At 45.0% G+C, this 27,861-nt stretch overlaps 1 protein-coding gene across 19 annotated transcripts in view; it reads left to right on the forward strand.

The window, feature by feature from the left end:
- Positions 1-27,861, forward strand: part of Rbfox1 (RNA binding fox-1 homolog 1) — a 1,977,377-nt gene that overhangs the window by 1,031,563 nt on the left and 917,953 nt on the right. For all 19 annotated transcript variants that reach the window (XM_085694597.2, XM_087910815.1, XM_085694591.2 and 16 more), the window contains one exon: positions 18,852-18,899. In XM_085694597.2, the coding sequence (XP_085550723.2) occupies positions 18,852-18,899 (48 nt within the window). The remainder of the gene's footprint in view (positions 1-18,851; positions 18,900-27,861) is intronic.

The following is a 27,861-nucleotide window of genomic DNA, read 5'->3' on the forward strand; positions in this document are numbered from 1 at the left end:
CTGAGGATGTGGATCTCTGTGAATTATTAGCCACACACCGGTGATTCACTAGCCTGTGTTTGTACATTAAACTCAATGAACAGCATTAGTAATCCTGCTGAGTTTGTATTCGGTCAAGGGAGGGATGGTACTTGAACCTAATGAGTTAAGGTCAGCCTGACTGTAAATAAGACAAAACATTTACTATGGAAGAAAATAGAAGGAGATATTTGGAGGGAGGGACCCATGGCGTGAGCAAGGAATGCAAATACAAAAGGCAGATAAAATATTTACAAAGTCAAAGCCAGAGTTGTTACAGCAGAGTCTTGGAAATTGAGGATCTGAGAGAGAATTGGGGGTGAAGCAGCAAGCAAGACGGAGACTAGGTGTTAAGGTTTGAGGAGAAGAACACCTGTGTATGTGGGGCATGGATGGAGAGAAGGGGGGGAGACAGGAAGGGAGGGAGGGATAGTTCAATTAATGAAAGTGTCAGAGGAGGAGGAGGACCCTCACCAAGAAGATGAAGTAGAAGGGTTTTTGAGGTCCCCCCTTTTAAATGAAGCATTTTTTTAAAGACAGGAAGTCTTGGGTGTGAGTGTCAGGGACATAAGTAAATGGGTCAAAGTCATATTCACATTGTTCCCGGAGAATTACCGGCTACAGTGTTAGAGATCTGAGAATGATCCTGAACCAACAGCAAAACCAAAAATAGGTCCCATCTTCATGGACCAAATGAATGTGAGGTGAGGGCTAGTCAGTCAGGGGCATCCAGGCAGTAAAGGACAGGTGCAGTGATGAAAACAGATCAGCGGGGCCGATGGGATGACTCAGGGGATACTGATGAGACTGCTGTCTAGCCTGATGACCTGAGACTGATCCCTAGGGCTCACATTGGAAGGAGTGGCTAAGTCATATAGGGAGCTTGCTCGTGCTCTCAAGAGGATAAGGAAGCATTGGAAGTTGAGAGGGGAGAGGACTCCCCACAGTTGATGAATGGATGATGCTGTGATGAGTGCACCAGTTGTGATCTGGAACATAGAGAGGAATCTTTCCGGAATCTTCATGTATCCCTCCCTGAAGGGCAGATATTCATGAAATGCAGAGCTGCTCCTCCATAGACCCCAGCATCAGGACACAGAGGACATCCCCAACTTAATAATCCAAGATGTATAGTTATAAAAACAAGAAACAAGAATAGATCTGGGACCTCCTGGCCCCTGCAGTGGTTCATATAGATCCTCAGCTTGATAGCACCGAAAATTACAGAACAGACAAACCTCTGAGAGGAGGGTGTTTCTAGATTTAGCTAACTGAGATAGAAAGACCCATGGCAGCTGTGGGTGGCATCATTCAATAGGCTGGCACCTTAGTCTGAGTACAAATGAGGAAGTGAACTGAGCACCACTGTTCATCTGTGAGACACCATCTCACGGTCCTGCCTCTATGTCTTCCCCACCATGATGGATGATACCCTTCATCTGTGAACAAAAAAGAAACCTTCCTTCCTAAAGTTATCATGACAACAATAGAAATAACTAATACAGACCTGTTGTGTTGTTCTAAATGTAACAAGGACGGAAAAAAAAATTGGGACCTGATGGAGAAATAAAAGGACAATATAAACAACATGGATATCATGACCATTTGCAAGCAATAGTTGGTAGGATGATAGCCATATCTCAATGATTTATTTTATTATTTTTATTATCATGTATATATGTCTGTATGGTTTTATGTTCATGTGAGTGCTGTGCCTATAGAGACCAGAAGAAGGTGTTGGATAACCTGAAGCTGGAGTTACAAATGGTTGTGGGTGTTGGGAATAAAACTGGGATCCTCATATCTTTTCCAGCCCCCTGATATTATTAGAGTAATGTTACAATAAACCCAAGTACTTATAGCAGTTTTCCTTGAGTACAAATCCCTTCAAGGAGACAGAGGTAAGTCTCTCACCTATATTGATTGACAGGCTTCGGTGGAGTAGGAGTAGTGAGGGTGCCTGGGTGGTCTGGTAGACATGCTGTGCTTGAAGGGCTTTTGGTGGCTTCATTCTCCCATGATGCCCACTAAAGCTCCACTTTATATCTGGCAGCTGCTAGACCTCCTGAGCCTAGGACTTCTTGAGTGAGCTTAAGTGGCTGCCAGGCCTGCACCTATAAAGGGTGACTTCAGCTGGCTTTATCAGCTGTGGCTCTTCTTATATTTGTTATTACTGGAGCTGATCAGCTCTCCTAACACCCGCTAGCCTCAGACATCTAAGGACCATCTGAGCTTGCAGTCAGGAGATGGTGGAAAGCAGTGAGGTCCAAGAAGAAGGGAATGGCTTCATGTCTCTCCAGACCACCATGAAATTCAAAGAGAGGGCAAGAGGAGAGGTGGAGGAAAATTCAGATGCAACATTTTCCTTGGCATGAGTTCCTTCACCCAGGGCATTATGTTTCTACTCTTGGGAGAAAAGAGTATTGTCTCCATTCCTGAGCAACCTTCAAGTCCCTGCATTCATAGGGTGTAAGGAAAATGTGTAAGGTGTCCAATGTCCTAGACTGACAGCTATAGGCATGTGGCCAAGAAGCAGCCGTTGTCCATAAGTGGCAGGAAGATGGAATTTGTTGTAATGCTTATGCTAATTTTTTTCAGAAATAGTTTTTAAAAGAAAATTCACGTTGATGCATTCTCCCCAGCATGCTTAGAACCATGCTTAAATTCAAGGTTGTGTAGATTGAGCTAAAATTCTCATTTGCATGACTTCTCTGCTTGTGTGGCTTGTATCCACAGTGAGGATTCTTTGAATCCAATCCCGGACAATGCTTAAAAATTTAAGACATTGTTATTAATGATGATGGTATTACACAAAAATCTCATAGCTCATTTCTCCTATCTGAAATTTTACATCCAGAATGTGTTCCTGAGCCTCTATATCATTAGACTCTTAACTTCCTACCACCTCTGTTAAAGTGTAGAAGTGTAGACAGAGACACCCAGTAACTTGTTCTAAAGCCAGTTAGGGTCTAATGTAATTGGTGGCTGTATTAGCAAGCCTGGAGCTTAGCCTCTGTGCTAAATCCTTTATAAACATTTCTCATAAAAAGAGAACATTTCTCAAGTGATTAAGAGAGGCTCAAAATGGTTTGGACTTGCTAGTGAGTGACAAACTGCCCAATTCCACGGGTTCATCGATTTATCCACTTAAGAAGGATTTTATGAAGATAGAAACGGTGGCGCATACCTTAACCTGTGACACATGGGGGATGGGAGCAGGAAGACCCTGAGTTTGATGCTAGCCTGGACTACATAATAAGCCCATGTCTCAATAAACAATAATGATGATGATAATTATGGTCGTGATGATCATTATAATAATAACAACATGTTTCTATTTGTTGTGCTACTACTTCAGGAGAATGAACAGAAGGGCTGGAGGGTGGGTAAGTCCATAATGCTTGCCATACAAAGGTGAGGATCTGAGCCAAACCACTCGCACACAAATCAAAAGGCAGGCATGAAGAAGTTGCACGTTTGTAATCCTACCACTGAGGAGGTAACTACGGTGAGGGGAGGATCTCGGGGGTTTACTCACTGGATAGTCTGAACAAATTGGTGAACTCAAGGTTCAATGAGAGACTCTGTCTTGAAAAATAAGGTGGAGAGCCACCAGTGACCTTCAGCCTTGGCTTCTGGCCTCTACACGGATGGGTACACATACATGTAAACACAGTAAGACGGGATGGGAAGAGAAAGAAAAGAGAGGATGAGGATGAATGGGGCAGGAACCAGATTAGCAGAGGGCCAAGTCACCAGGCTGGAGCTAGAAGCAGAGTGCTTGCCCCGCAGAGGGACTGGAGGGAGTGGCCTGCGTGACCCACAGTTAGCGCTGTGACACCACCAGGAACTAAAGTCAAGGAAACCTTCAAACAAACAAACATCAATCAATCAGTCACCGACTTTCGGGCCAAACAAGCCAGGTTCAGGCTGCAGAACCAGCGTTTTTCAGCATCAGCTCTTTAACCCTGTGTGAGAGACGTCATCTCTCTGGATTTGCTTCCTCTAAAGAAGACTGAGCCATGGAGGCCCTGATGGGATTAAGAGTTTTCTGTGTAGTCACTCTTTCATATCTGTGGCTGATACCTCAGAATCAAAGTGTTTGGAGAAAACAAAAATGAATCTGTACTGAACATTCACTGAACATTCACAGCTTCCCCGCCCCCATCAGTATTGCATAGCAACCATATTGTCGTAGAATTTCCCTGTGATAGGTGTTAGAATATGGAGTTGTTTAGGAGCACAGACCTCCACCTTCCCAGTGCCCAACACAGATCTGTGGACCTGGCAGAGTTTCTGTATCTAACTGCATCAGCTGGTATGACTGGGGCTGGTCACCATTTGTTTTCTATGGGCTTCTTTTTCTCTCTGTATTTCAAAATTTAAGTGCTTCTGTGCATGTGTCCCTGTTTATCTGTATAGATCCTCATCCCCAGGACAACATACAGAAAGGCTGTGTTAGGTCATCTCAGGTATGGCCTGAATTTCTGTCATTTTTTGTCAATGCACACATGACTCTCACCTCAGAGGGGCAGTTTTGCTAACGCACAGGAGAAAGGAACCCAAACTTTCAAGAGAATATCTTACAATCTCTCCTTGCATCTTGGCCCAAAAGCCCCATTCTATAAGGCTGTCTGGCAGCCGTGGAAAGGGTGAAGAGGCAGGGAAATGTGGTCTTTTTCTGTCTATTTTCAGGTACATCTTCCTTGTGCTTGGCTGAAAAGACGGTTGTTATCTCAGGAGTTACTGCATCCTCGCAGTCTCGTGCACTGGGACCCACATAGGCACACGCTTTCCTTCCCCTGAGGGCTCAGTTATTGCCACGGTGGGTCCTCAGTTCACCCTTGGGCATCAGGATGCCATAGCCCATCTTGAAATGAGCATGCCTGTTGGGATTAGCAGCCGAAAGGTTGCACTGAGATGCATTTCTACTGCCTCATCTTACGTTGTCACAGTTGGAAAGTAGAAGCAAGAACTGGCCAGCTCTGTGGGTTTTGCTCATGTGTGCATGAGTGCATGGTGTGTGCACACGTGAGTGGGAAGGGCAGAACTGGCATCTGGCATCTTGCTTTGCTGGTACACATCTTATTTTGATGTAATCTCTTAAATTAGAATACAAGACATTAGGCATTATTACACAGTTTTAAGCAAAGTGTGCTTCAGTAGATTTTCCTTTGCTTTCATCTTCCCATCCCCAGCGTTCACTATGGGACCAAGACTTTGCCTCCAGTGGCCCCAAAGTCCACCATGGGACCTGAACTTTGGTGTCACCTTAGATTTGGAGACAGGGTCTCTCACTGAACATGGAGTTTGCTATTTGACTAGACTGTCAGACCATGGAGTTCCGGTGACCCTCTGACTCCCTCCTCCCACCCCAGCCCACTGCTAAGCTTACAGATGATCCCTCCATGTTTGACTTTTTATATACATACTGGTGATCTCAATTCAGGTCCTCATGTCTGAACAGCAAGCAGTTTGCATACAGAGCCATTTTCCAGTCCTGAATAACTTTTATTGAACAGTTTATTTAATGTCGATCTATCCATTGGCAAATATTCCGCTTGTGGTGCTGTCATGTTAGTGATATCTGTTCCAGAATGCAGAAGACACCTTTGCCAGCTCCACATCTATCCTGTCACTGTGGACATGAAGGGTAGCCATAATGGTGGTCATTTAATACGTATCGACTACCTAAGTCTAGACCATGATATTCACATTCCTTCCTTGAAGGATTACTGACTGAATCTTCTGGAAACTGCTGCTACCCATTTCCTGCCAGGCAGGAGAGTACCAAGTGAGAGATGCAAGGGGGAGAGAAAATTGCTTTCCCAAAACTTAAGGCCTCAGTCTGCAGTCTATGTCTGTGGTCAAAGTCAGAGGACCAAGTCCGCAGTCTTTGTGGTCTTAGGGCATCACAGATACCAGTTTACAAGGACAGGGGAGGCCCAGCTCAGCAGTTATTTCACAGAGCCCTGTAGCTCAGCTCAGAATACTCAACAGGAAGTCTAAGAATGCTAATTTCTTCTTTAAAAAAATCTTCTGCACCAGCTTAGTTGACCTTCAGCTGTTTGCTTCCTTTTTAATTGGCATAAATCTTACTTTGACAGTTGGGTGTCTCTCTGGCATGTCTAATTCCTAAGAGGAAATTAAATATTGAATTAAATGGTTTTGCTGAGTCCTTGTAGCTTTGGGCTCTTAGCAGGCCATTGGTTCAACGGGTATTGAGTTGGGAGCCTCTGTCAGCATCATTTCAGAGGATAATGCCTTTTTGGAAATGGCATCTGATGTGGCCTTCATGGGTCCATTTAAGAGACTGAACGGCAATGACGTGACAGAAGTAAAGAAGTCTTAAACATCTTACTTAAGTTGAAAGGTCATGATCGCATCATTTCAGAGCAGTGGGGAGATGGCCGGGGGGAAAGGGCACTTTCTGTGTAAACACCGTTACCTAAGTTTAGATACCCAGCCACTGCTTCAAAGAGCCTGGTGTTCCTGTGTGAGCCGGTGACTCCAGGACCGTGATGGAGGTGTGGGGGCAAAGGGTGACAAGAGGCAAGAGATCTTAGGGCACTGAGACAAGAGGGTCTCTGGGTCTTGCCGGCATCCAGACTAGCTAAAAGTTCAGTGAGAGACCCTTTCTCAAGGGAACAGGCAGAGAGACTTAGAACAGCTGTCATCCACCTCTGGCCTCTAAAAGTGTGGGCGTGTGCACCCGCACAAACGTGTGCGTGTGTTGCACACTTGTAAATAATACTTAATGAATATATGCTCGAATTAGACATTGTGATTACGGCAAGGAACATAGTGCACCCTTAGCTATGGTGTTTGTATCTTTCTCTCACCAAGACTCATACCTGCCTGAAGGGTTTGGTCTGCAAAACTCCGTTTCTGACTGTGAAAAGTGAGTTTTTATCATGTAAAGCCCTATAGCCCCTAAACAGGTGATAGAGGCAGACTGTAAAGCAAGTTGGGCTTGCTCCTGGGGGTTCTCCCTTGAGTAGTTTGATCTTCATGAAGAAGTGTGGTTAAAATGCATTCTCCAGCTATCAGACAGGATTCCTTCATCATCTCTGTGCTCACAAATGTTTCTTGGGCCGAGTTTCCTCAGAAGGTGGTGAGGCTATGTTTTTCCCAGGTGAGTGCGTCCAGTAGCCAGCATGAGCTGTGACTACGTGTATAGAGCTTGCCAACATAGGAGACCCAGCAAACGTGCCTGTGACCCTCCCAAAAGATTGAAAACGCTTTCTCTTCTGGCTTTTATGATTGCCCTTGAACAAGGGCATCACACCAAGCCAGTAGCTTTCCTGTCTAGTCCCCTCTTGAGTTGTCTCAAAGTAATTCAAAAGTAGGAAGAGAGGGAGACAGCCTTGCTCTCCACCTGCAGCTGCCAGAGAGCCTCATTGCAGAGACCTCCACATCAGTGCGATAGCGTCTTAGCTGGCCACAGAAAAGACTGGCGAGATGGTCTGGGGTTTGTTAAGGGAAAATGTTGACATGTATTTAAGCAAGGGTGTAATCAGAAATGACAGGGGAAGGGCAGTGGGCACTGGGATGTGGGTGCAGACTAAAAATAATAAAACAAATCTATTTAATAATATTAATAATAATATTAATAAAGATAATATATAGTAATTGTATACATGTGCAAAGTACTTAAAAATTAATAAAACATGCACTTCAAAAGTCAAGGCATGCTTTGACTAAACTCAGGTTAGTAATGCTTGTGAGATTTCAAGGCAGTAACAGGTTTACAACAGAGACAAGCACACAGGCTCAGACTTCAACCGTGGAACATTGCTCACTTAGGGTTCTCAATTGGAATCTCTCTCTTAAAAAGATATTATCTCTATGTAGGCAATCTTCATTGTGATTTCTTTTAAAGACAGGGTCTCATTGTGTAGTCCTAGATGGACTGGAACTTACTATGTAGACCAGGCTGGTCTCAAACCCACAGAAATCCACCTGCCTCTGACTCCTGAAAGCTGGGATTCAGGGCATGCATTATCATGCCCAACTTTCACAATAGATTTTGTTGGCTGTGTCAGTATTCTTAACAACCAGCCTGGGAAAGACTTCAACCAGATTTCCAAAGGATGGGCCGCTTTTCCTTCTCATGTTCCTTTTAAGTTTCCATTTTTCTGATCCTTTTAACCCAAAACAAGCAAAACCAACAGTAAATACACAATAGTGGTCCTGACAAGAAAGCGACAAGCTTCCCCACAATCTTTATGTGGGCAGAGGTGAGCACCTTCACCTGGCCAGAGATGACCACCTTCACCTGGGCAGAGGTAGGCAGAGGTGTCACCTTCACCTGGGCAGAGGTGGGCACCTTCACCTGGGCAGAGGTGGGCAGAGGTGTCACCTTCACCTGGGCAGAGGCGGGCATCTTTTCAGAGGAGATCTGCTTGTCTAGTGAGTCCCAGTCTGGCTGGGTGTAAAGCCACCCTCCCCCTTCTCCATCATCAGTCTGTTTCTGAGTCAAACATACTAATCTTCAATTTGGTAATTGCATCTTCAGATCCTTTAATGAAGGTGTTTATCAACATATGAATAATTGCTGGGTAATTTTGTATTTTCCAACTGCATCCTGCTGGAAGGGTAGGATCACCTCCTGACACACCACACACACACTTACAGAAGTCCGGTATGTGAAGGGCAGCAGCTCAGAACAGTGCCCCAAGCCTGCATCTCTGTCCTCCTCCTATCTTCCCATGCTCCTTCAGGTGTTCTAACTCACTGTTTGGTTCTGTGACAGATAGGTACAGTCCCACAGGAGAATGTGTGGGTGGGACATGCCGGGAACATGCGGCGAAGTCAACTTCTATCTGATTCATTTCTTGTCTGAATAATATCCCCTGAACTCCTTGCTCATTCCAGGCATTGCCATTCACCATAGAAGTCTTAGGCGTGTGTGTGTGTGTGTGTGTGTGTGTGTGTGTGTGTGCACGCTCATGCACATTAGTCCATGTATATGGGAGAGTGTGTGGCTTTGTATATATGGAGGTACACATGTGAGAATCACTTCTCTCCATTTACAGTTTGAGTAAGGCCTTGAGACTTGGCAGCAAGAGCTCTACCTGTTGAGCCACTTCGCCTCTCTGTTTTGACAAGGTCTTCCATTGGCCTCAACAACCAGGGATGGCAAGCTGGCTAGTGTACTCCACTCACCAACTGTCTCAGCTTTGCCTCCTCCACCTCATGATTGCAAGTGTGCAGGAGACATTGTGTCTAGCAGCGTTGTGTCCAGTGTGTCCCGAGGGATTGAACTCAAGTCCTCGTGCTTGCAAGGCAAGCGCATTGCAGAGTGGAGTATTGCCCCCCCCCCAATGCTTTGCCTGAGTCATGCAATTATCCCCATCCTTGTGAAAGGACTGTGGAGCATCCCAGTGGCTGCAAGTTAAGATGGAAATCAGACCACCTTAGCTTACCCACTGTGAGTACGGTGTGCCTGGAGTGCCTTTTGGCACCTGCCGCCTTGGAAAGGGTGTGGCTAAATGCTGGTCCCTGATACAGAAGGATGGGGCAGCTCTTAGCTGGTTTGCGCAGGCCCTATTATTATTTTGTTGCTGTTTGGTACATGGACTCCTGGAGAGAGCTGGCAACTAACAGCTCTTCAAGAAGAATTCTTAAAAGCTGTGCTGAAATCTTGCACCTCCTGTAGAAACAAGTGTGATTTACATCTAATATGGGTAATTACTTCTACAGTTAATTAAAAGCACTCTCATTAAGCCCCTGCTGTGGCATCAATGCACAGCTCTTATGTGCTAAAGGACCCTGGGTTTGAGCTCACCTTCAACACAGGGCTCCCGCCCAGGAGCGGCTGCCTCCCGGGGATCAGATCCACTGTGGTAAACCATTAGTCGCCACCTCGGTTGAGTCCCCTACACCCCCACCGGCTCACTCTTGTGTACACAGCTGGAATTGAAGCCCTGCTACCAAAACCTTGGGATAAAGCCAGCACTTGCTTCAGTGAGGCCAGTGAGCAGTCCTGCGGAGAGGAGGCAGTGATGGTCTCTTGTTTGCTTTGTTTTCAGAAAAATCTTTGTTTATGGGAACCCTCTGTAGTCCTCTGCCTTTTCGGCTTTTAGTTCTCTTCTGAAGGAATGACCATTTCTCAGAGAAATGCTCTTTAAGTCTCCCTAACATTCCTCTGCCTACTTAGAAGGTCAGTGCGTGGGTCTGTTAGTGGAATCCATTTCTGATAGGTTTTTACTAAGTTAATATGCTAACTCCCTGGCCACATGATACCAGCTGACATAATTCTTAGACTCTTGGGTGATCTTCACTTTTAGATTGAAATTCTAGCGTTTCCCTTTTCACAATACCCATAGCTTGAAGGGAACATTGTTAATATGCTGAACCTTGGTAAGTACATATTAATATCATGTGTCTTCAAACCATTTCATTTTTTGGAAAGAACATAGAGTTTAGAATTAAAATATGCAGTTATTGGAGAGTACAATTTTGAGGGCACAGAAAGATTGTTATTTCAGGAAGTTTACAGAGGTTCTGATCCTTTATGTTGCCTGGCAGCATTTATAGTTTTTGCAAAGTTCCCTGCTTCCATCTGCTGGCCAGACGTGGTATTGTATACGCTAAAGGCGTTTGTGAATGGGAACTTGATAGGAAGTGGATAGAATACATTTTATGTTCTCCTTCACGGATTCAAATAAGTGACCTGATTTGAATCCTGACATTTGAGCTGAGTGGATTCAGACTCAAGCATCCATCTGCAAGGCATGATTTCATAGCTGCACTAGCTCTCTTTCCGTGAACATGTGGTTTGTCAGCATCCTTCATCGACATGGTGGTGGCTCCTTCCAAGACACACAGGGCGTGCCTTAAATCACACACACACACACACACACACACACACACACACACACACACGCACCCCAAGCCCTAAGGCAACTGTGTTTTCTTGATGCGACAGAGTAAGAGGTGGCTATCGGTAAAAAAAATAATTGCAGCACGCAGATTTTTCCCTCCTGAGCTGCATTTGCCACTGTTTGCGGGGACCTGAGATACCGTGGTGACAAGGTGAAGAGATGAAGGGAGAGGACTGACAGATGCACTTTGACATCCTGTCAAGCCACCTTCTGTCCCTCGGCATTTCACACCTCTGCTGAGCCCAGAAAGCTGAGTGGATGGCATGACTCTGCACAGAAGGGGGACTTTGGAAATGACATTCTTTGTTTTTGTTTGGTTTTGAGGGAGTCTTTGGTACAGGCTGGCTTTGAAGTCAGTATATAGCTGAGGGTGACCCTGAGTGGAACACTCAGACCCAATGGCATTCTCTGAGTGGACTCTGATGTGTGTTAGGGGAACCCCAGATCTATTCACGTGGCTTCCACCATCAACCATGAGCGTGTCCCTTCCTCCTTCTCCACGAAACTCAGCTTAACATCTGCAGAATGGGAGAGCTGGACTATGCAGCTTCTGTGGATGAAGCTTCTTTTTATAATCTGCTTTGGAAAGGAAAACAAATAAACACAACACAACAAAACAAAATTAGAGTTGCAGAAAATCAACAAGATGGTCTCAGTCTCGGCATCTAAAATGATCTGTGTTGCCCTATTTCTTCATTTCTGTTGAGAAAGGAAATTAGCATGTGTATCCCAGGCTGGCCCTGTGATCCTCCTGTCTCTACCTTACAGGAATGGTAGATGAGCCCCACCACTGTCACAGGCCCATTGCATTACACTCAAACACACAGATCTCTACATACCTTCTATATGTGTATGTCTATGCACATTTATGCACATATACATATAGTTGTAAAAATATGTATATATTATCTGGAGAGAGAGAGAGCGAATGCCTTACTCATGATAGGTATGTCTTCTTTCATAGAGGTATATCTAAAGTGCTTCATGAACTCATTTTTGAAGGAGGATAAATTATTTTCAGAACAATAGGGCAAGGCCAGCAATTGAGCAACAAGAAAGGCCTACATAGAGAGACCCAGTGCTAGCCCTGACGCAGGATTCTCTGGACTCGGCGCTTCTGGTGCAGGACCGTGCGGGTATGGAACTCCCCTTTGTGTCATGGTTCCACCATGCCACTCATCTGCAGCTTGTAAAGGCAGTGGTACGCACTTGGGTTCCTTTCCAGCGGAAAGGTAGTTGATCACAGTTGTGATTTGGGGCTTGTCATTGAACTCTTGTTCCCTGCCACGCTCCGTAGGGATGACGTCAGTATGCCTGGTGTCCTTGTCTTTCCCATGATCCCCTCTGTGGCTTGTCAGAGGCAGGAGAAGGACACTGGGACTGGGATCAGTGACCTGAACCTAGTTCTCATGTCAAGCCTGGGCAGCCCGGTCTTGCCTTCCCATTGCACTTCCGGAACAGATGGCTGACGTCATCGGTTCCGCAATGTCAGTCGTGTGTTAGGAGAGCGCTCTAACCTCAGTGCGCTCATGTGATGTGACCTGGGAGTCCCTCTAGAAAGCGCATCTTCTCTCCTGTCTGTGGTCTTTCAACTGTACCTTTCTTTAGTGGTCAGCAGCTCCAGCTTCTGTTTTCATTTTCCACAGTTACTGTGACAAATGACCATCGGTGCCTTTAGTCAACTGAAATGCGTTCTGTGTCACTTCTGAAGGCTGGAGTCTTAGATCAGGTTGTGGGTAGGACCACACTCACCCAGAGACCGGTTGTCCATTTACTGCAACACCACTCCGGGGTCTGTCTGTCTTTGAGAGGCCTGTCACTCCTCTTGTCAAAAGTCACCACATATGAAAGTTGGGGCTAACTAGATACTACAGAAACTTTGTGTCTCATGAGCTCAGTCACCCATTCCCAAATTTTCTCATCTTTATGGAATCTAGGGGTCAAAGCATGGGAATACCCGTCTTTAGCAGATTATATTTCAGCCATGCACCGGCCCTTCCTTCTACATGCTATGAGGGTGCTAGGGTCTCAATGGCAGGCGTTTTTTTTTTTTTTCCAATTTACCAGAGGGGGACTTTATGTCCTAGTCCTACCGAGCTGTGAATGATGCTTACAGATGAGCCAGGATCACACTGTCGCCATCTCATGGTCAGAAAAAACTCTTCCCTGTAAAGCTCATTGGCAACAACCAGCATACAAAGCACAGAAGCAAAGAGAGCTCTCTTAAGAGGGAAGAAGAAACAGGGCATGCTCCAGGATAGAACCAATCACTGTGGGCTTTGGAATCTGAAAGCAGGAAGAACACAGAGGCCTTGGAAGAGAAAACCTTAAAAAAGGTTGAAAGAGTGAGTCTCAGCTTTCTACACAAAGCAGGGATCCACAAAGTTTATGGGAAGAAGCCATGGATGGGGACCACATATACTGGCACTTCCTTAGAGGAAGGAAACCATGCCTCCAACCAAGGAGACAGCTATTGTCCCTGTCACCTAAGAGGTGTCAGCCTCAGCTCTTCTTTTTAAAACGTGTGTGTTTGTGTTCATGTTTTTTGTATGCACAATCATCTGCATGTGCAGGGGTTACCACTGGCTGTTTGCCTTAGTTGCTGTCTATGTTTTTTTGAGACAGGGTCTCTCCCCGAACCTGGGCTCACTAATTCAGGTATCTATCCTCCGTGGTGATGAGATTACAAACACACAGCTCCACACTGGCTTTTCACATAGTTCCTGGACTCAACTTTAGGTCTTCAGAACCTCATGTCAAGCACTGAATGAGCTGACTCCCAGCCCTCAGTCAGCCTGTTTCTGTGGAGCCCCCCCACCCCGCCTCCTGCTATGGCATAACTAACTCTATACAGGGTGGCCCTACACTCTTGGCTGAATCTCATCTGTGGCCAACAACTTCAATCCTCACTGGAGGCAGTCCAGCTGTCTGCTACAGGAAGCCAATGAGCCGCTTCTGCAGGAAAATTGATTGCTTGGCAATGAGTACAAGCCTTTAGATTCATACTTAATACTTAAGTCATTGAGTTATTTTCCAAGCGAGGTTATCAAGTGGGGCTGAAGTACTTATGCAACGACTCGGGTTCAGGAAAGGTCACCTCGGAACTATCCGGAGACGCCTGCTCTCCGCAGAGCGGTCTGAACAATAATTTGTTCGCGCCCAAAGTGACATTTTTCCAATTTGAGCCCAACATTGTTCAGAAGCAAGCGCCGTCCCCTGGGGCGCCTTCAGTGTGGATCTGAGGCGCATGACAAACCAACAATATCATCTAAATAAAAAATCCAGCCTAGGTTTAGTAAATTAATCCTGACAAGAATAAATTGGATAATCTAAGAGAAGCGGCAGGGCTCCCATCCTGCCAGGTGGCGTTTCCCCTCTTTTTTTTTGTCGCTCAGGTGGGCTCTCCATATCATATTAAAAATGAAAACCTGCCTTAGGAGTCATTGATTCCATCAGTTTATTGATTAGCACCTTGCCACTTCTTCAGAGGTCAGCAGAATCTGACCTTCTGTTCCTAGTCTGATACTCTTCCACCGTGGAGAAGGGAAGAGGTTCCTGTTTCAGCTGGCCAGAGTGAGGCCAAGTAGACAGAGCCCCGGAGCTCGCTGTGCCTCCAGGTGGGTTTCAGATGGCAATTTGTGACGCTGGGGGTGAAAACAGCAGCAGCCATAGGCCACCTCAGTTTTGCACCCCTCCACGGAGCTGCATCTTTCTTTCCTTTGGCTTGTTTTGCTTTTCAAGTGTCGCACTTTCCGAAGGTTGCCCAAGCTGACACGGAACTAACTCTATAGCTCAGGCAGGCACTGACTGAGCCTGTGACCCTTTACCCTTGCCTTCCCCAGTAGCTGGGAAAATAGGACCAGCTCCCCTGCATATTCCCTGGGGGAAGGAGATGCTCCTTGCTAGCCTCTTTCCTTCCCATAAGCTCAGCTCACCCCAGCTTTTGTTCCCTGACAGGTAAGTTCTGAATGAGGTCTTCTAGGCACCAAGCATTTGCTAACCCAGTATCAGTGAGTGTAGCTCCTCAATCAGGAGGCACCTGGTGCTAATGTGTCCCACATCCTGGGACTGTTTCTCACACTGCCTTTTTCTGGCTTGTGCCTCCAGAAAGGGACAGCAGTAGTTTTTGGAGGCTCATCTGTTTTGGATTTTTTTTTAAAGTTTCTCATTAGCTTAGATTAGCCTCAAGCTCTCTGTTTGGTGGAGGGTGGCCCCGAACTCCCAATCCTCCTGCCTCAGCCTCCTGTGTCCCGGAATGACAGACTTTCACCACTAGGCACATTTTGGAAGGTACTGAGGGTTAAAGTCAGAGCTCCCTGCATGCTAGGCGAGTCACCATCAACTGACTTCAGATCCCAGGCCATGGAAACTCTTCTAAGAAGAACACTGATCCTATTGAATCAGACCCCAAACTCAGGGATTTTATTTCCCTTAAGTTCTTAGTTCAAAGGCCCCTTCTCTGTGTAAAACCACACCAAGACTTCTTAGACCACCAACGTGGAGACCTGGGGGAGGAGGAGGGGGTGGAAAGAGCACCTGTTCAGATCACAAATGGCTGTTGTGAAATTTGACCCAGGACACAGGGTAGACATAAGGCATGGTGTGTTCTTGTTCACTGCATCTTCATGATGCCGTATGGCTGGGAGGTCCGTGCAAGGAGCCCAGCTCCTGCTCACATTAGCCCCACATGCAGAGAAAAGACCTGGGATTCTGAATGAGACTACTTGTACCAAAGTCCATGCAGATGCTCTGTGGTGCAGGAGAGCTGATGCTGATACACACTCTGTGGTGTCAGGAGACCAAACAGGACCCTGAATTGTAAAAGGAGCAGCGGGCTGCGTTCCGCCCGCCACCCGGCTACCTTCGCCGAAATAATTACATGGAAACTGTATTCTTTTAAACACTGCCTGGTCCATTATCTCTAGAGAGTTAGTTACAGGCTTACTCACATCTTGATTAACCCATTTCTAATAATCTGTGTAGCACCACGAGGTGGTGGCTTACCAGGAAAGATTCAGCATGTCTGACCTGGTGGCTGGCTCCATGGTGTCTCCCTCATTGCCCTCTTCCCAGCATTCTGTTCTGTTTACTCCGCCTACCTATGTTCTGATCTATCAGGCCAAGGCAGTTTCTTTATTAACCAATGAAAGTAACACAATACTTTTTTTTTATTAACCAATGAAAGTAACAGATGACCTTCCTCCATCACTGGATCCACCCACAGCACGATGCCTGTGGACCATCTATAATAGCCATGAGCCCTTGGCTGTACTCAAATGGGGATCCCCCCACTACTTGTTTATTTAAGTTGAGAAATGCTAGCTGTATGTGCTTATCGATGTAGCATGGATGTTTGGAAGTCTATCCTTAGAAAATCTAATCCACACCTGGGTGCCTCACGTAGACTCTTGTAGTGTGCAACATGGCTCTACTCTTGTGCCCTCTGTTAGGAATTCAGTTCATCCTGAACTGAGGCCCGCACATTGCACAGGAGACTCCTGAACTCACTCTTCCTTTCTCACTGAAACCGCACCATTCGATTGACAGATTCCTTGCTACTCACCCTCTGGCAGCCTTTGGTTAGCCGCCTTTTCCCGTCTCCTTGTATTTGAGATCTTAGTTTCCAATGGCGGTTGGTATCTGCCCCTGAAATATTCATTCCCTGCCACACTGGGATTCACATTCCTTCAAACCACACACTGCCTTTCTTTTGAACAGCTGCAAAATATGATGCTATTCATACATAGTGCCTATTCCTCCCCTATCCCTGCTTCGCACTTAGATTGTTTCCATATTTTAGCACCTGAGGACTGTTTCAATAAATACGGAAGTCCAGATGGCTCTGGAAACTACTGATTTCGGTTTCATTTCACGAACACTGAAATAGGATTCTCAGATGATGGTTTTGTAGTTTTCCTCCTTTTGTGTGTATGTGTGTGTGTGTGTGTGTGTGTGAGTGTGTGGTGTGCGTGTGTGTGTAGGCCAGGCTGGCACTGGGTGTTTCCTTCCTGTTCTACACTCTGTTCATTAAGGCAGGGTCTCTAAGCTGAACCCAGACTTTGCCAGTTCAGGCTGGTCTAGCTACCCAGCTGGGTCCTGGGATTCCCAATCTACAACTTCTAAGTCTTGGAGTTATGTGGAGCCATGCAGTTTTTTCATGGGTTCCAAGGATCTGAATTCAGATGCTCAGACTTGTGTGAGCCATCTCCTAATCCTGTGTCTCTTTCTTTGTCTGTCTGTCTCTCTTTTCTTTCTTTTTGATGGAACCTCTATAAACTTCCTGAGATGATCATAAAAACGCATTTTAAAACAAGCAAACAAACACCTCTGATACAGCTCCTGGAGTTTCAGGAGCTCACTTTGAGGACTACGCTGTGTTTGTTTAGCTGTATTTGCTGCTCCTTAAGTCTTTTGTTTTTGTTTCTGTTTGGTTTGGGTTTGTTTGTTTTGCATGTACTGTATTGACCTCTGCTCTCTTCCCCGACCCTTTAACCCTGCTTCTCTCTGGCTGAAGAGTCATCCTCTTTGCTAGAGTGTACCATCTGGGTCCTTCACATGTGCGACTCCATTGGCTGGACTTTGCTCCAAGGGCCCATCATCCAGTCTGGACTGTCCTTCAAGACTTAATGCAGGGCCACTTCTTTTGATTGAAATCTAAAACTCCTGCTCTCAGCATTTCACACCTTCTCACAGAATTGTTTTACATGTAGTGCATATCTTCTCCCAGGTCCTTTGTATTTTCTTTCTCTGTCTCTAGAATATGAGCACTGCCAAGGCAGTTTCTTCCCTGGATTTTATGCATTTTGTGGCACTGTGTATCTAGAACCTGGCCTGATATCAGTGGATACGAAATACCACTCTTTGCATGTTTTTTAGGTTTGTTCACCTGTTTCATGTGTGTGTATGTATGTGTTGGGGGCGGAGGTGCCAAGTACATGCCATAACATACCTGTAAAAGTCAGAGGACAACTTATTAGAGTTGGATCGCTCCTTTTACCAGGTGTATCCTAGTGATTGTAAGTGTTTAGCAGGCTTAGACATAAGTGTTTTTACCTAATGGACCATCTTGTAGACCCCAAATCTTTTGCGTAAATAAATTAATTCCATAGTTTCTTGTGTGAATGTGTCTTCACTTCTATCTAACAAGTTCCTTAAAGTTGGGTACCATAAATTTCACCTTTATATGAGGGAAAAAATAACAAAATTGTATTAGATAAAAGGATGCAATAAATATAAATTATTAACTAGGTGAGAACTCTGTGAAGGATGGATAGAGGTATGAATGAATGGGTAAGTAAATAAACAGATGGATGGGTGGGTCACTATCCAGACAGATAAATGGACAGGTAGATGGGTGGGTGGATGGATGGACAAATTGATGGATTGATAGATGGATGGATGCATGTATGCATGGATGGATAGATGGAAGCATGCATGCATGATGGATCAATGGGCAAGCAGACAGACTGAGAGAAAAGTGAATGGGTGTGTGGATGGCTAATGTATACATGGCAAATGAGATCGACTGATGGTTACATGAATGGATACATAGAGTGATAGATGAGTGGGCAGATGGGCTGAGGGATCGATGGATGGATATTCACAGACTGATGGACCGATAGCTGGATGAGTAGGTGGATGGGTGGATAGGTGGATCGGTGGCGGATTGAGTGGGTATATGGGCTGATGGTTGGGAGGATGACTGACCTGTAGCATTCAGGTTCACCCTTCATCTGCATGTAATAAAGCTCTCTTACAACACCCATATGCCTCTACTGCAAACAACACTGTGTACACCTCCAAAAAGCACCATGAAGTGCAATGACTCGAGAAAGAACTGCCAGGAGTGTGATCTTTTATTAATATAAAGGGTGCCTCAGCAGTCACAGCATAGTCTCAGGTACAAGGCTGACTCCTGCTCTTTCTCCCTTTCTCCCTCTCCAGGATACCAAAGCCAACTGCAAAAACTGCCCAGAAACAGAGGACCAAAAGGTAAGCCCGCATATTTTCTATTTGTGGTTCCAAGCAGAGTAGGACTGTTGTAATTGTAGTTGAGGAGATTCGGGTGCACCTCACCATGCCCTGCTCTGGAGGCAACTGTGTATTGACACTTGGGGACAACCACAGATTACAATGTCCTTCATGTTAGTTCCCATAGCCTGTGTTCTTTCTGATGGCTGCAGTGAGGAGTGCGCAATGTAATTAGTTTCTACACAAATGTGGTTCTGCGGTTTTATTTTACTATGTTTTCCAGAAAGAAATAACTTATTGATGCTTCATATCAACAATTACAATCAACATGCTTGATATTTGATGCAAGTATCATACATAGCATTGTATAACATTGCATGCATTATAGAATGGATGATGCCTGATGTCCCAGCGTATGTTTTTGCCTATTTGATCCATGTGTATTTACTGGAAAGATGGCTTACCTTGTTTTCCTCCAGAACTCATCCACATGAGCAGTGACTTGCTGTTTGAGATTGGAGGCTCTTGGAAGATTACTTTGGGCCTGAATGAATGAGTTTTCCACCCATTTATTTTGTTTGCTAGTCTTGGTGTGGGTCCCCTCAGGAGAAGCAATTGTCAGATCTTTGTTCTTTGATATTCTTGGTCTCTCTTTATTGGCAGAAGTTCACAAAAGTTTCTGTGGCAAAGCACGACTGACCGCATCGAGTTTCACTATTAATATGGTGGATCCAAAGGGGTTTCACACGCAGGAACATGGAGATGGAGTTCCTGGCCACTCCTGACACTGTCTATGGGTTTAGGAAGATGCCTCTCTCTGCGATGGTGCAGCTGTGGGACCAGGGGGTCATCCTCTCGTGGCGAGGTTGTGAGCAATGGTTTCATGATGGTTAAAGCATCTGCTGATTGATGTGTCGGCTGACTCCTCAGACCAGGACTCACTTCTAAAGACAGGGCAATTGCCTGCATGGTCTGATGAGGTGTCGATCGCAGCAGCTCAAGTGTACAGTGCAGTTTTAGTGACGCTGAGTCCTGATCCCATGTGTGTTGAAGGTCTGGGTTCTGATCCCATCGTAGTAAGAGAGCATTCTAATGTGCACACGAGGATATTTGTGTATGGGACACAGCAAATTGCCACTTAGATGGCACATACACTCAGACCTTACTCACTGTCTTGTCCTGTTCCAGCCACTGAGCTCATATTACAGTGCTCAGAAAGCTCGCTTCCTCAGCTACATTCCACATTCAGGGTGCTCTGACTTTCCTCGGAACTTTTATGATGCCCATAAGTATATTTATGTCCAGTGCAGTATTTAAGAAACAATGTTCTGATAGAGTTTGGAAGCTGTCAGGGCAATAGGTACTGAAGGAATAACTTCAGCTCTATCATTACCAAGAGAGATGAAGGGGAACATATTCTGGGAATTCCAAGCCACTCAGACTCTGTTTCTCTTGCTTTCCCTTATGGTCTGTCCGTCATCAACACCTGGCTCTGTGACTGGTCTGTGAAGCTTATTGGGGGAGGAAGTTATACATAGTCATTCTCTACATAGCTTCCATTCTTCTGGAGAAAGGAGATTACACACACACACACACACTCTCACACACACACACACTCTCACACACACACCCTTTTTATGTGTTCTTGAGTTATGCTGGACACATTAAGTAAAAACATTTCTGGGAGATTTTTTTTACTTGCTCACTGAGATTGTGCTGACATGGCAGAGTCACAAAGAGACCCAGAAGTTGCAGCAGCTACTGATAAATCTACTAATGTACTCCAAGAGAAAAGACTGCTCAGACTATGTTTCCCTGGCTACGGATGATGTGTCTCCTGGAGTTCTTTCCCTACTTGGAAAAGTCTCAATCAAAATCTAAGTGTCCCGGAGTGGAAGCATCCTCCAGGCTCCTCCGAAGAGCACACACCCTGTAGTCTCTCCCTGGCAATGCAGCTGCAGCCACGCAGGGAGGTGTCTGCTGTAGCAGCTGGAGTGGCTACCATTGCGTCCAAGAATGCATCCTGGTCCCTCTGCTGCTCTGATGTATAATTTGTTACTATGATATATAAATTTGAAAAGATGGCCCTGCTTCTGTTGTGTGCATGTGCCCCTGTGTCCCTTTCTGTGCAGCCTAAATGCCTTAGGAAATATTGGCAATTTGATAAAGTGGAATTAAAGTGACAGGAGAGGACAGAGGTGCCACAATAATAAGCAAACCTGCCTCAGAAGCAATGGCCCCTTGGCCCATGTGGGCTTTTACAACAGCTGACTGCTCTGGAGGAAGACTTGACAGGCTTTTCTCTAAAACTAGACTCTTGTTAGTTGAAAAGGCTGAACAGTGCCCCCCACCCCTCTCTAACTTTAATTTTCTATTAATCTTTGTGACTTATACATATACAGTACATACATACATACATACATACATACATACGTAATCTTCCTCTTCTTTCTCTCTTCCCACATGTTCTGCATATATAGTGTAGAAATAGTTCTGTCCCTCCATCTCTACCTTTTCCTGTATACTTCAGCATATATCTCAATGATGGATTTTTTTTGGAAATAGAAACACTTCAGTAAGGTTCCTCGTCTGACTGCTTTCTGCCCCCTCTCTCTCATTCTTGATAGTGTCTTATGTAGACCAGACTGGCTCATACTCAATGTGTAGCTGGGGATGACCTTGAACTTCTGATCCTTTTGCCTCTACTACTAGAATGCTCAAATTACAGGCTTATACCACTATGACTAGCAAAATGTGTGCTGGGCGTTCACATCAAGACTTGCTGCATGCAGGCAAGCACCCTACCAAATGAGCTGCACCCCGTTCCTTCCTCTTCCAGTTTCAAGCTTCGCTTTGTTCCCTTCTGTTAGATATTGATGTTCATTTGGAGAAGAGTTCTTACCCTGCTGCATCCTGGGCTGATTGGAAAAACCATGGCTGTCTACACACAGTCAAAGGGTCCTGCTTTTATTTTTAAATTTTATTTTTATCAATTCTTATTTTGCGATACACACACACACACACACACACCACGTAGGCTCAGAGAATAACTTTTAGAAGTTGTTTCTCTTTCACCAACCCAGGGACTTAGATTTTCAGCTTGGTGGTCCCTAGAGAAAACTCAGCAAAGTGAGGAGGCGTTCCCTTTTTCTCTCATTTTCCTTTGTCTTCGCTGTCTGCTTTCTTTGGGTGTAAATGGAGTTTCTCTCCTGCCTGGTCCCACAGTCATCCAATCCCAAAGAAACACTCAGAGACTTATATTAATTAAAAACTGTTTGGCCTATTAACTCGGGCTTATTATTAACTATCTTTTACTACTTAAATTAATCCATAATTTTTATCTATGTTTAGCCATGTGACTTGGTACATTTTTTTCAGTAAGACATCCTCGTCTTTCTTCCTCTGTATCTGGCTGATGATTCTGTCTCTCATTTCCTCTTCCCACAATTCCCTTAATCTGGTTGCTCTACTTATACTTCCTGCCTGGCTACTGGCCAATCAGTGTTTTATGAAACCAATATGAGTGACAAATATTACAATGTATCAGAGCATTATCCCACAGCATTTTGGGACCATCAGAAAGCTCACTGTCCCTTGGGAAACCTCACCTGGTTATTTATGGGGCATTTTCAATGTGGCTGCCCAGATATGGTCTTATTTTGTTACTTTTACTTTTGACCCCACTAATTAGCAGGGCTCCTGAGAATGTACCCATAGCAGAATGGAGTCCTTCCATCTCCTTTGATCTCCTGGAAGATACTACAGACATGTGGAATTCAGTGTCCTGCTCCTTGATACTGGACTATGATGGCTTCCCAGAGGTGAAGGCTACAGAACTAATGTAGATTCAGCAAAGGTGATGGGAGGTAACCCATCACACGGCATCCCTGCTTGACTGTACAGTTGCACAAGCATGACATTATAGCACCATCAGTTCTGCTCGGGGAACCGAGACATTTGAATTCATTCTTATTTGTGGTGTAAAATCCATCTGAATTTCAAACTATGACGAGGACGGTGATTCTGGTGATGATCACAGAGGCTGGTGCATCAGTCAGAGAGAGTCTGTCAGGAGAAGACAGGAGCCCATTTGTCACAGGCTGTAAACACAGACAGGGCTTTCTTTTCTCACGTATCTTCTGGCTGGGGCAGCCAAACAGCTTCTGATCTGCCAGGAAACCATTCAGAGGGGTCTTGAGTGGTCCTGAACGTTACAGCTTATGTTTCCTCTGTGTGGATCTGAAGCTGAGACGGCTAAAGAAGCTGCTGTGCTCTGCCCAGTGCTGCCCACTCAGAATGTGTCTTTGGACAGCACATGTTCTGAGTGAGAGGCCAAAAATATTCCTGAACTATGGTATCACCAGGGATTCTGTCCCATAGTGGAAATATATCAGAGCTCCAAGGATGAAGCTGTCTTGAGTCATAACCCATGCTGGGTGATGATCTTTTTGTTGATGCAATGGGCTGTAAGTCATCCATCCATGTCCCTGTAAGCAAATCCTCACTGAATCCTCACTCACTCATGCTCCATAAATAAACCTGTAAGTCCATTGCTTCACCATGTTGGAATTCAGTCAAATTGTTTATTTGGTCTGTCATCACACTCTATCTAGGATGCACAGATGTTTGCCCACATTTTCCCACTAAAAGCCACACAAAAGGTGGTATCCCAGGCTAGGTACAACGCTGGACATCTGTATCAAGAAGCATGACAAATGAGTGGAGGTCCTAAGAACTGGAGCTCAAGATATAGGTGAAAACAAGACTTGAGGATGAGATGGAAAATGCACTAGGCCAGGCTAAGGAGACTCAATAAGCAGGGAGAGTACCCAACCCACTGAATAGAACGCAGTTGATTTTACACAGAATTGGGTAGAGTCTTGAGAAAGGATCAGGTGTTAAACACATTTGTTATGGCCTCGGGATGTCTATGCAGAGTTTGCTGAGACAGCTTTGCTTCTGATTTCAGGACTTTTGTCAGCTCATTCATGATCTTGGGTTTGTGGCCAGGAAACTGCCATCCTATCTCTGTATTCCTTGGCTTTTCTGATCATTCATACTTCCTTTCTCATATCAGTTTCCCAGGGCTGTGACTTGTTTTCAGCCACTGTTGATGTCACACATACCTCATTCCCCTTGGGCCAAGCCTGGTCTTTGCCTCTGTTTTGGAATAATCATCGGCACAGCTTCTCATGGATCCCAGACTGAATTTGAACTCATGATGGCATCAAAGTCCTGGATTCCTGATCCTTGTGTGTCTACACCTTAAAGGCTGGAGTTACAAGTGTGCACTGTCATACTTGACTTATGTGGTACTGGGTATATAGCCCGGGACTTCATGTATGGTAGGAATATTTACATACATATCTGACCCTCATTCCTAGCCTTTTGAATGAGTTTTCTTAAGAGGAGAAAACAGAGACTAACAGCAGCATCTAGTTGACACAGAATACCAAGGGCAGTTTTGAGTTCTTCATATTTAAATTTTTTATCTTAACATTTGCCAAGAGTCTTGTGAGCCATACAATTTTGTTTACAAATGAGACATGATCTGGAAGGGCCTCAGATCCTTCAGGGGTAAAGGGAGAGAAGGGTTTCAGCACAGGTAGTGCTCCATTGACCCCAGACCACCAGGCTGTACGTCCTATTGTGCAATCCTATGGAAAAGCTAAACAAAGCAAACTCAGTACCTGCTGCTCAAGAATTCAGTCCTCCTAGCATATGAGTAGCTCCCCTAGCTAAGAATCTTTATAAAGAGGTTTTCAACAGAGCAGAAACAAAGGGGACCAGGACCAAGCAATACTTAGATGATGCCTTCCTGTGCCCAGCATTGTCTCATTCACCCACACTAGGGAATTGTCTCAGTCCTCAAAGCATAGGCACTTCAGGCTTCCTGGGGTAGAGGGGCCCTGTCAATGTCTGCTTTGCCAGGCTGGCTGGGAGTTAGCTTCATAGATAAGAGTTTGAGTTCAGGATGCCTTTATGTGCCTGTGTGCAAGTCTTAGCTTTGCAAATGAGATGCCAGGCAAGCATCTCTCTTTCATGTATTTTAGGGAAATTAGAGGGTGATAGCGAGCTAGGGAGAGAGAAACACAGATGAGACTGATGGAGTGTCTACGGGGGTTGGCATTTCAAGTTAAATTAGTCTCCCATGGCCAGGAACACAATTGTCAGATGGTGGAGGGGTGCTGGGCACACCCTACAGTGCTGCTAGCTCCAGTGTATCCCAGAGTGTGTAGGAAGGAGTCTGGAACAGGCTGTCAGGTACATACTCCTCTTGACCTTGAAGCTGGTTGTGAGGAGTCAGTCCACAGAGCTCTGGTGTTGCCAAGTGTGGCTAATAGGTTAGCTCAGGTTCTCAAATGTCAAGGTATGAACACTGGCCTGGCAGCTTCTTGGCTGCTTAATTCCTCAAGTGCCCATGGGAACATGGACGAGGAGATGAGACACATTCTGTGGTCACCATGGGCTTGGTGAGCTTGAGGCTCTTGCCCTTCTGGCTGGGTGGAGGGCTATGTTCCCAGAGTCCAAGTTGCCTCATTAGTTTATTATATTTTGGCTGGATTTTTTGAGACCAGGGTTCGGTATAGGCAGATCTGGTCTGAAACTCTTATTGAGCCCAGGTTCGCCAGGGACTCAAGACCCGCCTCTCTCAGGCTTCAAGGTACTTAGGATTGTAAGTAAGCACATGGTCCAGCTTATTAGGACACTGTTTCCCTTCTGCTTCTTAACACTGACTCAATGGGTTACCTTCTCATGAGACCAGAGAAGGTACGTCTGGGACCTGTTAGTAAACAGCAGAGAAAATAACAACGTGCTTCCACTATATCCCAAGTCCCCAATTACTAGAAAGTTCAGACATCTTATAGTTCCAGTCGGGATAAGGGTGTGTAGAAAGGGTTGCTAAGCATCAATTTCAGAGGCTTCCATTCTGATTGGTTGTGACCCTGCCTGAATGCTCCTGCTGGTAATAGCAGACTGAAAGTGAGAAATAGGCGTTCTGCTAGAAAAAAAAAATGCATGCTCGATTAAGGATGCCTGCAGAGAGTAAGCTGTGGGAGCAGTGGTATATGTGTTACATATAGACATATTCTCTGCCAGTACTAATGTGTGATTGATTAGTGCTGTCTCCAGAGGGTAATGGAACTGAATCGGCAATATATGTGCTATATATAATCTTTTACAAGAGCGAGTTTGCGTTTGATTAGAGATTCCTGCAGAGAATGAAAGAATGGGAGCAGTAGCACATGTGCTGTGTATAGAATCTTCCTGTCTCCATATCCAGCAATCTCTGACTAAAACAAACCAAAGACCCTGTTCTTTAGCCCAAGGTGGAAGAGAAGATCCATCGTTCTCCGTCCACCCTTTCAAGCATGTCCTCCTTTCTTATTATACTACAGATTTGCACCATCAAAGCACTGATGTTTTCATGGAGAATGCATACACAGATCTCACCAATAAGAGCCTTCTATCATACATCCTTGCATAGACTCGGAGAAGCCTGCTCTATGGATTCCACTACAGTGATGAGCAGTCTGATTCCAGTCTCAGATGAACAGGGCTATGTTTTGATCCCTTAATTTTAAAAGCATGGCTTGTCTTCTCTCCACAATTGCATATTAACTGGGGCTGAGTTGCTTGCATTTTAATACCATTAATTACAGCTATTGCTTTCATTTGTCATTTATTTTGCTTAAGAGAAGAAAGGCCATTCCTTTGTATAATTTTTAGTGATGCTTTCTTTCTCTAAACTCTGAATTAAAATGTATTTAAGAAATGCTTAATTAAGTGCAAGCTATTTTTTTTGAGGACAGTTCTGTCATCCCTTTTTCTTAATAGGAAAAAAAAAAACAACAACCAAAAAAGGCCAGCAGCTTTTTACATGATGAGCAGAGGGAGCGCTAATTAATTTTTCTTTCTCTTCTGTTGGTTCATTTTATTATCGAGGTCTCGATGTATGATTAGGTGTCTTCACGCGTTAGATAGAAAGCACAGGCTGTCCAAACGTGATTTATGTTGTCCTGGCATTTTTGCAGGGTTCAGCTGAAATTTTCTTCCTGTTGATGAAGGTCAGAAACCCCTGCGATGATGCCGTCTATCTCAGCAGCTAGGTTGCTGAAATCATTTTTGATGGGACCTCAGGCAACATCAGCAGAACTTGAGGGAGGCTGAGGGAGGCGTGCTTCTGGGGTGATGCCCTTGTGTCCACGGACACTCGCAGCACACAGCTCTCCCTTTCCTATGGCGAGCTGGTAAAAATCAGTCTGCTAGCTTTTCCCTGTTGGTATGCAATTGTTTTATCATCTTTCTGGATTTCTTCATGTAGAGTTGCCAAATAAAAATCTTTGTATACTTCAGGCATAAACATATTCTATTGATATTCATATGTATTGTGAAGTAATTCCATAATCAAGATGCAGGATAATTAATATAGCCATCATCTGTCTGTCTGTGTCTGTCTGTCTGTCTGTCTCTCTCTCTCTCGGATCCTTTTCCTCCTGCATCCTCTTGCAATATGTTACATTATGGAGTACAGGCTGGCCATTTTAAAGTCCTCCTGCCTTAGCCTCCCAAGAACTTGGGTTACCAATAAGCAGTCATGCTTGGCTTTCCTATTCTTTCTTTGTGTGTGAAAGTGTTTGATAAGAACATTTAAGATTGCCAGGAGGTGGTGGCGCACGCCTTTAATCCCAGCACTTGGTGGGCAGAGGCAGGCAGATTTCTGTGAGTTCAAGACCAGCCTGGTCTACAGGAGCTAGTTCCAAGACAGCTAGGGTTGTTACACAGAGAACCCCTGTCCCAAAACAAAATAAAATAAAAAAGAGCATGTTTTATTTTTTAAACTAATGGTTTTTTAATGGGAGAAGACATTTTAGAGGAGGGGGAAATAGAGAGAAGGGAGAAGAGAAGCAAGAAGGGAGGAAAGGAATGAAGAAATTGGGTTTTATTTCTGACAGCTTCTCACACAAGTACAGTTGCTTTG

Source organism: Myodes glareolus, chromosome 9 (genome assembly GCF_982192425.1).
Source record: "Myodes glareolus chromosome 9, mMyoGla1.1, whole genome shotgun sequence".
NCBI classification, from domain to species: Eukaryota; Metazoa; Chordata; class Mammalia; order Rodentia; family Cricetidae; genus Myodes; species Myodes glareolus.